Below are 14,885 nucleotides of genomic sequence, written 5' to 3' on the forward strand. Positions count from 1 at the left end.
CGATCCTAAAAATCCCTCAAAGGAGATAATGAAGAACCAAAGCAGATGGTATCCTGCTGCAAGGGTGGTCTTAAGAATCCAAAAGAGGTTGCTCAGAAGAGATAGATGTATCCCAACCTCTATTGCTCTCGCGTAAAGACTTTTTTTTACGCGACAGGAAAAAGTGACTACGAATTCCCCTTTTTGTTTGCGAATCCCTGTTTGTATACTTTGAGCGCACGCCCATTAAGTAGCGATCAAATGAAGGAAATCGATCAAACGATCCCAATACCGTGCCGGCCCAAATCATGATCTTCACCAACTTGGATTTGGTTCTCTCGCGAAAATCGCGAGTTGCAGAGATGAGAACCATGAAAAGCAAGATCCCGAATAAGAAAACAGAAACCGAGGAAGAGGAAACCACTAGAGTGAAGACTAGTAGAGTCTCATCTTTTGTCATTCTTTGCTCCTTTTTCACTCAATGATTCCTTCGAATTTTCCGACCAAAAATTCTATATGTCTATTCTATCTATGATATTTCTATATATATAGAATATGATATCTAATATTACATCCGATTTGTCAAAGGGATTGGATTGGTGACTTACCCATTCAGTGACTTTGGCACTGGACGTTCCAAAAACGGGTACTATCGGATCGGGTGAATTAGAGAATAGACATAGGTCCGTTGGCATTTCAGCCTTTCTTCTCCTTTCAGGGCCTATGCGAAAGAGAATCCAGTACCTCCTGGTCCTGAATATCAGAATAGGACGAACGAACCGGCCTCCGCGGATATCTTTGCTTCGGAACAAAACCCTGCAATCAAATAGATTGTCCCAAGGGCGCCATATTCTAGGAGCCCAAGTTATGCTATTGAAAATTCGTTCCTCTAGCAGTTCCGGTTTGAGCATTCCGTTCCCTTTTTCAAACTCCACTTCTTTTCATATAGCAATCCCTGATCAAAGAGAGAACAATATCCATTTCAAAACATTTCTAACAGATTCCTTAGTTCAGACCGACGAAGTAATGTCACTCGACTATTATCAACCTGACTGCAATCTTTTTCTGTCGGTAAGGATTGCACCAGAGCACCTTCTACTTCTAATAGGCCATGAACTATAGATAGAGAAGAATCATTCTGAGCAAGTACATAAGAAGCGATCCACTTTTTTTCATCGGTTCCAGGGGAAGACCAAAGATCTTGCGCGGCAGGTCAGCCAGAAAAACTCAAAAGAGAAAGAAGTCTCGTTAATCTCTTCATGCTCGTTCCAAGTTCGAAGTACCTTTTGGCCAAAGAAAAACCCACTTCCTGACACGATTGCCTCTTTATCTTTATATAGATAGATTCTATGGGGTTATTACTTAGTAAGTCTATTTTGTACAAGAGCCCCTCCTATCTGATAGAAAAGGGTCCCATGATCCCGAGCCGATCTTACCTTGGATCGCAAACCCCAAGTTTGTCTATGAAGAGCTAATCTAATTGTATTTTTTTTCTAGAATGGATTTCTTATGTGGAATACTAATGGATAGGGCTTCGTTGCTAAGTGCTACAAGATCTAGTGCACTGGAACTCGTGGTTATGGACTCGAATCCTTTAGTATGGAACATTGTCTTTTCCAAGTAAAAACCCCTAGTATATGAAAGAATGAAAAGGTGCTTTCGTTCTTGTGGAATAAGAAGACCTCGTACCTTAATGAAAGGAAAATCGTAATTTTTCGTTAGGTATTTGACCAAATAGGATCGTCAAGTTCCTACAGAACCTATCACTAAAATACCCGATAGGGCTAAGCGGAACGAAAAGGGTTTTCCATGAGATGGTAAATGAAAACGATTAGTCCCACACGAGGTTTGGGAATAACTGATTGTCTGATAATGAGCAAGGAATATACGTCTTTCTGCTAAAGAGGATCTATTAAACTCATAATTCATTAGATCCTTGTTATCAATGCCATCTAGGTATCATAAGTAAATGGATCCCGGTTGTTCAATCCTTTGATAACCAAGGTCATTCTTTGCTAAAGAGAAATGATCACTATGAGGCAGACTCAATAGAATTGGATCCATTCCAAATAGCGAGAATTAGGATTCTTGATCCCTCTTAATCTCTCTTTCAATTCAAGGATCCAGAGAGGTGTTTTCATAGTCATCTCCGAATATTTGCCATCTCGGAATATTTTCGATTTCATTTTTCTATGATATGTCTTTCTATATGAAAATTGGTTATTTAGGATGTACGATGATCCCTGTTAAGCATCCATGGCTGAATGGTTAAAGCGCCCAACTCATAATTGGTAAATTTGCGGGTTCAATTCCTGCTGGATGCACACGAACGGGAACATTCCATACGTCTATTGGAACTGGCTCTCTATCCATGGAATCTCATCCATCATCCATACATAACGAATTGGTATGGTATATTCATACCATAACATAAGAACAATAAGAACTCGAATTCTTATCGATACTGGAACTCAGAGCATAGGAGGGAAAGTCGATTTATGGATGGAATCAAATACGCAGTATTTACAGAAAAAAGTCTTCGTTTATTGGGAAAGAATCAATATACTTTTAATGTCGAATCGGGATTCACTAAGACAGAAATAAAGCATTGGGTCGAACTCTTCTTTGGTGTTAAGGTGGTAGCTGTGAATAGCCATCGACTACCTGGAAAAGGTAGAAGAATAGGACCTATTCTGGGCCATACAAAGCATTACAGACGTCTGATTATTACCCTTCAACCGGGTTATTCTATTCCACTTCTAGATAGAGAAAAAAACTAAAGGAGAATACTTAATAATACGGTGAAACATTTATACAAAACACCTATCCCGAGCACACGCAAGGGAACCGTAGACAGGCAAGTGAAATCCAATCCACGAAATAATTTGATCCATGGACGGCACCATTGTGGTAAAGGTCGTAATTCCAGAGGAATCATTACCGCAAGGCATAGAGGGGGAGGTCATAAGCGCCTATACCGTAAAATAGATTTTCGACGGAATCAAAAAGACATATCTGGTAGAATCGTAACCATAGAATACGACCCTAATCGAAATGCATACATTTGTCTCATACACTATGGGGATGGTGAGAAGAGATATATTTTACATCCCAGAGGGGCTATAATTGGAGATACTATTGTTTCTGGTACAAAAGTTCCTATATCAATGGGAAATGCCCTACCTTTGAGTGCAGTTTGAACTATTGATTTACGTAATTGGAAGTAACCAATTAGGTTTACGACGAAACCTAGAAATCGATCACTGATCGAATTTGACTACCTCTACGGGATAGACCTCAACAGAAAACTGTTGAGTAACGGCAGCAAGTGATTGAGTTCAGTAGTTCCTCATAGAAAATTATTGGCTCTAGAGATATGGTAATATGGAGAAGACAAAATTGTTTGAAGCACGCACAGAACCGGAAGTGCCCCTTGTTTCAAAGAGAGGAGGACGTGTTATTCACATTTAATTTGATGGTCAGAGGCAAATTGAAAGCTAAGCAGTGGTAATTAAGACCCCCGGGGAAAATAGGGATGTCTCCTACGTTACCCATAATATGTGGAGGTATCGACGTAATTTCATAGAGTCATTCGATCTGAATGCTACATGAAGAACATAAGCCAGATGACGGAACGTAGAGACCTAGGATGTAGAAGATCATGACATGAGCGATTCGGCGGATTTGGATTCCTTTCCTATATATCCACTCATGTGGTACTTCATCATATGATTCATATAAGATCCATCTGTCTAGAGATCGTCATATACATCTAGAAAGCCGTATGCTTCGGAAGAAGCTTGTACAGTTTGGGAAGGGGTTTTTTTGAGATAAAAGAAGAATCTACTTCAACCGATATGCCCTTAGGCACGGCCATGCATAACATAGAAATCACACGTGGAAGAGGTGGGCAATTAGCTAGAGCAGCAGGTGCTGTAGCGAAACTCATTGCAAAAGAGGGTAAATCGGCCACTTTAAGATTACCATCTGGGGAGGTCCATTTAGTATCCCAAAACTGCTTAGCAACAGTCGGACAAGTGGATAATGTTGGGGTGAACCAAAAAAGTTTGGGTAGAGCCGGATCTAAGTGTTGGCTAGGTAAACGCCCCGTAGTAAGTGGGGTAGTTATGAACCCTGTGGACCACCCCCATGCGGGCGGTGAAGGGAAAGCTCCCATTGGTAGAAAAAAACCCACAACCCCTTGGGGTTATCCTGCGCTTGGAAGAAGAACTAGGAAAAGGAAAAAATATAGCGATAGTTTTATTCTTCGTCGCCGTAAGTAAATACGTAACTAGGAATATGGAAAATTGCATTTTTGGAATTTGCAATAATGCGATGGGCGAAGGACGGGAATTGAACCCGCGCATGGTGGATTCACAATCCACTACCTTGATCCACTTGGCTACATCCGCCCCTTATCCAGCTAAAGGATTTTTTTCTTTTTTCCATTGATCATTATTCTATTTATTCTGACCTCCGTCCTTCGATCAAGATATTGGACATAGAATGCCACTCCTTAAAAAGGAAAAAAGGAGTAATCAGCTATGACACGAAAAAAAACGAATCCTTTTGTAGCTCATCATTTATTGGCAAAGATAGAAAAGGTCAATATGAAGGAGGAGAAAGAAACAATAGTAACGTGGTCCCGGGCATCTAGCATTCTACCCACAATGGTTGGCCATACAATCGCGATTCATAATGGAAAGGAACATATACCTATTTACATAACAAATCCTATGGTAGGTCGCAAATTGGGGGAATTCGTGCCTACTCGGCATTTCACGAGTTATGAAAATGCAAGAAAGGATACTAAATCTCGTCGTTAACTGAATTCTGAATAGAAAGATTAAGAAGAAAATAAGATTCAAAATAAAGTAAAGGTAGGCGGGGAATAACCTTATTTATGACAAGTTTCAAACTAGTAAAGTATATCCCTAGGATAAAGAAGAAGAAAAGTGGGCTAAGGAAACTCGCAAGGAAAGTTCCAACCGATCGTCTACTTAAGTTCGAGATAGTTTTCAAAGCACAAAAACGTATCCCTATGTCTGTTTCCAAAGCACAACGAGTTCTTGACGAGATTCGTTGGCGTTACTACGAGGAAACTGTTATGATACTGAACCTCATGCCCTATCGATCATCTTATCCCATCTTAAAGTTGGTTTATTCGGCAGCCGCAAATGCTACTCATTATAGGGATTTCGACAAAGCGAATTTATTTATTACTAAAGCCGAAGTCAGTAGGAGTATTATCATGAAGAAATTCAGACCTCGAGCTCGAGGACGTAGTTTCCCCATAAAAAAAGCATGTGTCATATAACAATTGTACTAAATATAGTAAAGAAATCTAAATAACCTTTAGATGCATCTAAGATTTCGATTCCCAGTAAAAAAATATAGAATAGAAAAATATGGGACAAAAAATAAATCCACTCGGTTTCAGACTTGGTACAACCCAAAAACACCATTCCTTTTGGTTCGCACAACCAAAAAATTATTCGGAAGGTCTACAGGAAGATAAAAAAATAAGGGATTGTATCAAGAACTATATACAAAAGAATAGGAAAAGGGCTCGAATAGAAAAATAGAATCAGACTCAAGTTCCGAAGTAATTACACATAATAGAAAAATGGACTCAGGTTCAAGTTCCGAAGTAATTACACATATAGAAATCCAAAAACAAATCGATACGATCCACGTCATAATCCATATTGGATTCCCAAATTTATTAAAGAAAAAAGGAGCAATCGAACAATTAGAGAAAGATCTACAAAAGGAAATTAACTCTGTAATCCAGAGATTTAATATTTCTATCGAAAAAGTTAAAGAACCTTATAGACAGCCTAACATTCTTGCAGAATATATAGCTTTCCAATTAAAAAATAGAGTTTCATTCCGAAAGGCAATGAAAAAAGCCATTGAATTAACTAAAAAAGCAGATATAAGGGTAGTAAAAGTAAAAATTGCGGGTCGTCTCGGAGGAAAAGAAATTGCACGCGCCGAATCCATTAAATATGGTAGACTTCCCCTCCAAACAATTCGCGCTAAAATTGATTATTGCTGTTATCCAATTCGGACTATCTATGGAGTATTAGGTGTAAAAATTTGGATATTCGTCGACGAAGAATAAGTAATCTTGTCTTCGGATTCTGTCCATTGATAGAATAAAAAATGACAAGAGACTTTTTTCCTGAAATCCAATCCCTGCAAAAGAAGAAATTATACCTCTTTCTATAAGATTTAATGAAAATTGATAAATCATTTAATATAATTGCTATGCTTAGTGTGTGACTCATTATTTTTTTTCTTTTTTCTTTTTTTTAAGAAAAAAACATAGTAATTATAGAAAATTAACTAATAACCAACCTATTGCTTCGTATTGTCGAGATCCTAACTAAGAAACAGTCACTATATGAATAAATACCTCTATCATAAATGAGTAGATGTGTCATATAGTTGTAGCAACTGCAATTTTTTCTCTAAAAAAGAAAAGGGATTCTAGGTTGTGAAGCAAAACTAAAGGGATGTGGATAAAGGGAGGGATGATAGAAAGAAGGAAGAGGAAATAAATAAGATATAGGATTCCACTATGTATGGTCTATGAATTACATCATAAAAGGTAATGTGATAAAGCATCAATCTAATAAAAATAATAGAGAATTAAAAATTTTAACTTGAAACAAGAACTACAAATTTAAAGCAATAATAAAGAGCCGCCCGGGTTAATAAAACTGAGAAAATTAACTCGGAAAGAAATTTTTTGGAAGCTCCGTTGCGGGATTCAGACCTAACCATTCAAGGAGAAGCAGTGGGAACGACAGAACCTATGATTCCACAGGATTTTATTGAAAAGAATCCTAACACTTCATTGGGTGGGATGGCGGAACAAACCAAAAAAATTGTCTTATTTGGTAAGTTTATAAATTAACAAATAAGACAGGAAAGAGTAAATATTCGCCCGCGAAATTCTTATTGAATTAGAATACTTTACCGCGATTCAGTAAGAGTGAAAATAAGGATTTTTTTAAGAAGGATTACATTATCTATAAATATACAATTTAGATAAATATACACACACATCTGGATATATTCTAGATCTTCTTTTTGACTATATATTATATTTTTCTGTTTTAACAAATTCAATATAAAAAAACCAAACTTTTTCTATTATCTATTAATGTGTATCTATCTGTACCGTAATATTTTGGAATATTATGAATTAGATAAATTTACATGCTTTCTCATTCCATTCGCGAGGAGCTGGATGAGAAGAAACTCTCATGTCCAGTTTTGCAGTAGAGATGGAACTAAGAAAGAGAACCATCGACTATAACCCCAAAAGAACCAGATTTCGCAAACAATATAGAGGAAGAATGAAAGGAAAATCCTGCCGAGGCAATCGTATTTGTTTTGGTAGAAATGCTCTTCAAGCACTTGAACCCGCTTGGATCACGGCGAGACAGATAGAAGCAGGACGAAGAGCAATAACACGATATGCACGTCGTGGTGGAAAAATATGGGTACGTATATTTCCCGACAAACCGGTTACACTAAGACCCACCGAAACACGTATGGGCTCGGGAAAGGGGTCCCCCGAATATTGGGTATCCGTTGTTAAACCTGGTCGTATACTTTATGAAATGGGGGGAGTATCTGAAACTGTAGCTAGAGCAGCTATCTCCATAGCTGCCAGTAAAATGCCCATACGAAGTCAATTTATTCGATTAGAGATATAGAACCCTAAAAGGCGTATGGAAGATAAAAAAATGCCCGGTTTTTCTTTCTGGAAAGACAATATTTCTTTCATCCTTTTGCATTGAAATAAAAAATTGAAATCAAAATAATATGATTCAACCTCAGACCCTTTTAAATGTAGAAGATAATAGTGGAGCTCGAAAATTGATGTGTATTCGAGTCACAGGAGCTGCTGGTAATCAGCGATATGCTCGTATTGGTGATGTTATTGTTGCTGTAATCAAAGACGCATTGCCCCAAATGCCTCTAGAAAGATCCGAAGTAATTCGAGCTGTAATTGTACGTACATGTAAAGAGTTCAAATGCGAAGACGGTATAATAATCCGCTATGATGACAATGCTGCGGTTATAATTGATCAAAAAGGCAATCCAAAAGGAACTCGAGTTTTTGGCGCGATTGCCGAGGAATTGAGAGGATTGAATTTTACCAAAATAGTTTCATTAGCTCCTGAAGTATTATAAATACTAGTAGGCGAAATTGAGATGAAAGAATTAATTTAGTAGATTGTGTTTTACATATATGTTTTAAAATCCAAAATGAAAAAAAAGAAAACATGTTGATTATAGAAAAATTAGGAGGAACCTAGAATTAGAGTCTTATGGGCAAGGACACTATTGCTGATTTACTAACCTCTATAAGAAATGCGGACATGAATAAAAAAGGAACATTTCGAGTAGTATCTACAAATATTACCGAAAACATTGTTAAAATACTTCTACGAGAGGGTTTTATTGAAAGTGTTCGGAAACATCAGGAACGTAACAGATATTTCTTGGTTTCAACTTTGCGACATCAAAAGAGAAAGACTAGAAAAGGAATATATAGAACAAGAACCTTTTTAAAGCGTATCAGCCGACCCGGCTTACGAATTTACACCAACTATCAAGGAATTCCTAAAGTTTTGGGTGGAATGGGAATTGCTATTCTTTCTACTTCTCGAGGAATAATGACAGATCGAGAAGCTCGACTAAATAGAATTGGGGGAGAAGTCTTATGTTATATATGGTAATCGCCCCGCCTATAGTGCTTGAATTCTATCTCGTCCTTCCTATTTTTAAAATAAAAATAGAAAAATAGAAGAAAAAAATATGACAGAAAAAAAATAGGAGAGAAAAAAACCCAAGAGAATCAAAAGTAACTTTCGAAGGTTTAGTTACGGAATCCCTACCCAATGGAATGTTCCGCGCTCGGCTAGAGAATGACACCATCATCCTAGGCTATATTTCAGGAAAGATACGGTCTAGTTCTATACGAATACTGATGGGGGATAGGGTCAAAATTGAAGTAAGTCGTTATGATTCAAGCAAGGGACGTATAATTTATAGACTTCCCCATAAGGATTCGAAGCGTATCGAAGACTCGAAGGATAGTGAAGATTTGAAGGATACCAAAGATTCAAAGGATTAGGTTTTTCTTTTTTTTCTAGGGTAATAAATTCTAAGTTCTAAAATTCAAGCGAAGAGACTTATTTTTTCCAAAAGATTAGATTCATAGTTTAAAAGAGGATACGGAAATATGAAAATAAGAGCTTCCGTTCGTAAAATTTGTACAAAATGTCGACTGATTCGTAGGTGTGGACCAATTAGAGTCATTTGCTCTAATCCGAAGCATAAACAAAGACAGGGGTAATCTTTCGAAAAAGAACTTTACTATCTAAAAAGTAAAAAAAAGTACCCGCGGAAATGTTCCAATTCCAAATAAAATAATTAAAGTAAAGGGTTTACTTTACCCTGAAACGGATATCTTTGTATCTTTTTTTTTTTTTTTTATTTCTAACTCATATTTATGAGATAATAAAATATGGCAAAAGCTATACCAAAAATTGGTTCACGTAAGAAAGTGCGTATTGGTTTACGTAGGAATGCACATTTTAGTTTACGGAAGAGTGCACGTAGAATAACAAAAGGGGTTATTCATGTTCAAGCTAGTTTCAACAATACCATTATAACTGTTACAGACCCACAAGGTCGGGTGGTTTTTTGGTCCTCGGCCAGTACTTGTGGATTCAAAAGCTCAAGAAAAGCATCACCCTATGCTGGTCAAAGAACAACAGTAGATGCTATTCGTACAGTAGGTTTGCAACGAGCAGAAGTTATGGTAAAGGGCGCTGGTAGTGGAAGAGATGCCGCATTACGAGCCATTGCTAAAAGTGGTGTGCGATTAAGTTGTATACGCGATGTAACACCTATGCCGCATAATGGATGTTGACCACCTAAAAAAAGACGTCTGTAAAAGAATTAACCCGCTTTCAACTTTCATTTCAAGAGAAATAAACGATTCAATGATAAAATAATAATACTAGTCTATTATGGTTCGAGAGGAGGTAGCACGATCCACTCAAACACTACAGTGGAAGTGTGTTGAATCAAGAGTAGATAGTAAGCGCCTTTATTTTGGTCATTTCATTTAGTCCCCGCTTAGAAAAGGTCAAGCGGACACCGTCGGTATTGCCTTGCGAAGAGCTTTACTTGGAGAAATAGAAGGAACATGTATCACACGTGCAAAATTTGGGAGCGTGCCGCACGAATATTCTATAATAGCAGGTATTGAAGAATCCGTACAAGAAATTTTACTAAATTTGAAAGAAATTGTATTGAGAAGTAATCTCTATGGAGTTAGAGACGCATCCATTTGCGTCAAAGGTCCTAGATACATAACTGCTCAAGATATCATCTTACCGCCTTCCGTAGAAATCTTTGATACGGCACAACCTATAGCTAACTTGACAGAGCCCATTGATTTCTGTATTGATTTACAGATCAAGAGAGATCGTGGATATCAGACAGAACTCAGAAGGAACTATCAAGATGGAAGTTATCCTATAGATGTTGTATCCATGCCTGTTCGAAATGTGAATTATAGTATTTTTTCTTGTGGGAATGGAAATGAAAAACACGAGATACTTTTTCTAGAAATATGGACTAATGGAAGTCTAACCCTAAGGAAGCACTTTATGAGGCTTCTCGTAATTTGATTGATTTATTTCTTCCTTTTGTACACGCGGAGGAAGAGGGCGCTAGTTTCAAAGAAAATAAAAACAGGTTTACTCCACCCCTTTTTACTTTTCAAAAAAGATTAACTAATCTAAAGAAAAACAAAAAAGGAATTCATTGAATTGTATTTTTATTGATCAATTAGAATTGACTTCTAGAACATATAATTGTCTAAAAAGGGCCAATATACATACACTATTGGACCTTTTGAGCAAGACTGAAGAAGATCTTCTGAGAATTGACAGTTTTCGTATGGAAGATAGAAAACATATATGGGACACTCTAGAGAAGCATCTCCCAATTGATTTACTTAAGAATAAACTCTAGAGAAGCATCTTCTTTTTCGACGTAGAATAAAAAGAAAACAATTTAGCATCTTTGGTACAATCTATATTTTCGCGAAATGGATCATAATAAAATGGATTTTAGGTATCTAGGGAAGATTCACTTGGAAGTAACTATTTCCTAGATACCTATAGTACTTCACCGGTTGAATGAATCAAAACTATCTAAAAAAGACCTAGGGTTAATGATTTATCAATGGGTAATGTTGCTCCAATACCTAACCAAAGAGCTACTACAGTACGGATTAAAAAACGGTCGTAGCTACTGGGCGGCGAAATGGATTTTGAAATTTATTGACATTCTCTAGAAAAGGTACTGTCAATAAGCCTGTTGGCACAGAAACCATTAAGAGAACGCCCAATAACTTATTGAGTACCGTACGGAGTATTTGAAACACGGGAAAGAAGTACCACTCGGGTAATATTTCCAGAGGAGTTGCAAACGGATCTGCCGGTTCACCAATCATTGATGGCTCCAGAACCGCTAAACCTACATTACATGCAATAGTACCTAGAATTACTACTGGAAAAATATATAAAAGATTGTTGGACCATGCGGGTTCCCCGTAATAATTATGTCCCATCCCTTTAGCTAATTTAGCTCTAAATACAGGATCATTTAAGTCTGGTTTCTTTGTTATTGGGATAGGTGAACTTTTTAGGATCCATCCCCCAAAGGAACCGGACATGAGAATTTATCATCATCCGGCTCAAGAAAGAGTGAAAGAAATAAGACCGCGGAAGATCCTTAATAGAATTAAGGTATATAATGACTCAATGACTCTAGGCAAGAAAAGATTTATCAGATTCTCTTTTCCGAAGTTGCACCTACAACTACTCATTGAAAATAATCCTATTCTTATGGGTAAATGCTCAATATCCAAGTGGGCTTACAAATTTGATCATGATCAATTGCTTTGTGGATTGTCTCATGTCTCTTGATTAGTTGGTATTTATCCCCTCAATATCGCAAGTTTCTTACCTCCAAACAAAATATTTACTTGTTACTAATAAAAAATCAAAAAGTTTAGCCTACATTCTTCCTTAGATCCCTTCTTTTACTCCGATAGTATTGCGGATCACAATCGATGCAAAGAAAATGAATGCATTTCCATACTATAATAAAAAGGTAAGTGTAATAAATAGAGAACTGGATCATGTCACATGACTTATTCCATTTCTACTCTATGGGATCTTACGGAGCCTGTTCATGGATGACATGGTTACGGTATGATCATAGAAGATATTCTCCTCAAGTGAACCAGCCTATCCTTCCTAGGTAGGGGACTTACATGTTGATTGGATGCGGAGACACCTTTGGTTGTGAATTCTAATGTGGCAGATCCAATTCTTTATCTGCATGGCCAAATCAATAATTCAAGTCACACACTCCCATAATCCGCCTTTTTTCTTTCGTAAAATTAACTTCAACTATTTGTATTGTATAAAAATACTTTGGAGTTGAAGAGAAGTATCCAAATGACATGTGTTATTTTACAATAACCCATGCTTGTAGCAATGAAATACCACAACCTACCCGATATGATATATGATAATTATAATTCTCTATGATATGCCTTCCCTATAAAGGACCCGAAATACCTTGCTTACGTATCATTGGAAAGTGCATTAACATAAATACGGCAGTAAGCAAAGGCAGTACAAAGGTATGTAAACTATAAAAATGAGTCAAAGTGGATTGGCCCACACTAGCACTTCCGCGTAATAACTCCATAAAGGCGATCCTATTACCGGAATGGCGTCAGGTACACCTGTCACAATTTTGACTGCCCAATAACCAATTTGATCCCAAGGCAAAGAATAACCAGTTACACCAAATGATGCAGTCAAAACAGCCAAAACCACACCTGTGACCCAAGTTAATTCACGGGGTTTTTTAAATCCCCCTGTGAGATACACACGAAATACATGCAGGATCATCATTAAAACCATCATACTTGCTGACCATCGATGAACGGATCGGATTAACCAACCAGAGTTGGCCTCGGTCATCTATTATATAATTAAGACAAAAGACAAATAAGACACCACGTTCATCCACATAATTTAAATTATATCAACCATTAATTTTAGAGATTAACGGCTAAGATTTAGAGATATTAGCATTACATACAAATATTATGCATATGCCTTTTTGGAACATTGGAAGTTGTCACGTGCAGACAAGGGGCCGTATAAGAAGAGACCTACACGTTTACAACCTTATGTATTGTATCTCGGCAAAAAAAAATCTTGTGTTGTACATGCAAATAAGGAGGCATGTATTATTCTAAAAAAAATCTATCTTATCAGGTGCAAGCTTAGTCCAACACGGAGAGATTCCCCAAAATCCCAAAAGAAAGAAGTCCAATACGGACAAGTACAAGAGAAAATCAGGACATGTTAAAAAGGAAACATGCACAGACCGAAGGAAGTACACAACGAATAGGAAGAACGTGGCGAATCAACTTGTGGTTGAGATGGTTAGGTGGACAGTGGTATCCCCAACCCACCGGGGTTCAAATCCTGGTGCTCGCATTATTCCTGGATTTATTTCAGGATTTCCGGCGATGCGCTTTCAGTGGGAGGAGACGTTCCCGTCGACGTGCTGATAGGGGTAGGGTGTGCGTATGTGCGTTCATAGGGGTGAGCGTATGCGCGTGTATATGAGCGCTTGTGTCTGTACTGATGCTCAAAAAAAAGAATAGGAAGAACGTGAACCCATAAAAAAAAGAATAGGAAACACGTGCCAACTAATCCCATAGAAGGACAGAAATAGAACTCATAATTTATGCATGAGATTCAAAACAATAAAAATTAATCATTTTCCATTATATAATGTTCATCGGTAAGAGTTAACTATAAAATTTAACCCATAGATATGAGCTTAAAAAATAGAATAAAATCAGCGATTCACTTTCATTCCCCTCGGATTAAAATATATGATCATGTCGGACAAAAAAAAACATGTGCAATATCCAACAAGAGAAAAACTGTAATATCAATTTGTGCACGAATACAACTATAATTCCTGGAATTAGATGATCATTAAAAAATCAGCCAAATATAAAACTGAAAGGTGAAATATATATTGTAGTAACATGAGGGCTTTGCTTTCCACTACAAAATATTCAATATGTAGTGCTTCAGGAAAATAGTAATATGTCTCACATGCATCAACTCATAGATTGCTTCCGTCGATGGCAAAATACACATTTCATGCATTTGTGAAAAAGGGTTCGATTGTATACGAAAGAGTACGGCGATAGTTCGAGGGACAAGGGAGCCTAGAAAAACCATTCATAAATTTATTATCATTGATGGAGTTCACAATGTCGGATGGAGATAGATAAGTCATATATTAAGAAAAAGAAAGATGAAATGAAGTTTGGAAGGATGTACATAACGTCGATCACATACGTAGATGAAGTGGTTCTGCAGTAAAAATAAGTTGGGCACGATTATAATGAAGATAATTGGAAGCATCAATGAATATATTGGTTGTCACCGACACATCAACTTAAAACAATGGAGTAGTTATAGATTGGAAGAACCAAAAGTAAATGTATGTATAAGGGATCATCTAAGGCAAAAATAAAAAGGTGGTCGGTAGTACTAATATGCTATGTGTGTGTGCGCACGCGTGTTGTATGGTAAAAAAGGCAAACCAATACAAGGGCAATCAAAAAGAACATGTGATGTCTGCGTATAAAGATGCTAGAAAGCAAGACTTTGGTAGCCATGGGATTATAAGTTTGTACTACTATGCTACTGAATTGAACATGTGTATGAATTGTCAAACAGATCTTAGAACAA

At 37.1% G+C, this 14,885-nt stretch overlaps 1 protein-coding gene across 1 annotated transcript; it reads left to right on the forward strand.

Moving 5' to 3' along the window:
* The first annotated feature begins 2,235 nt into the window (after window positions 1-2,235).
* On the forward strand, window positions 2,236-4,267 carry LOC119284025 (50S ribosomal protein L2, chloroplastic-like). The gene is made up of 3 exons (XM_037563330.1): window positions 2,236-2,270; window positions 2,762-3,168; window positions 3,832-4,267. The coding sequence occupies exons 1-3, from the start codon at window positions 2,236-2,238 to the stop codon at window positions 4,260-4,262; spliced, it is 873 nt and encodes a 290-aa protein (XP_037419227.1). The 3' UTR covers window positions 4,263-4,267.
* Window positions 4,268-14,885: the final 10,618 nt, after the last annotated feature.

The sequence above is a fragment of the Triticum dicoccoides genome, chromosome 4A (assembly GCF_002162155.2).
Source record: "Triticum dicoccoides isolate Atlit2015 ecotype Zavitan chromosome 4A, WEW_v2.0, whole genome shotgun sequence".
NCBI lineage: Eukaryota > Viridiplantae > Streptophyta > Magnoliopsida > Poales > Poaceae > Triticum > Triticum dicoccoides.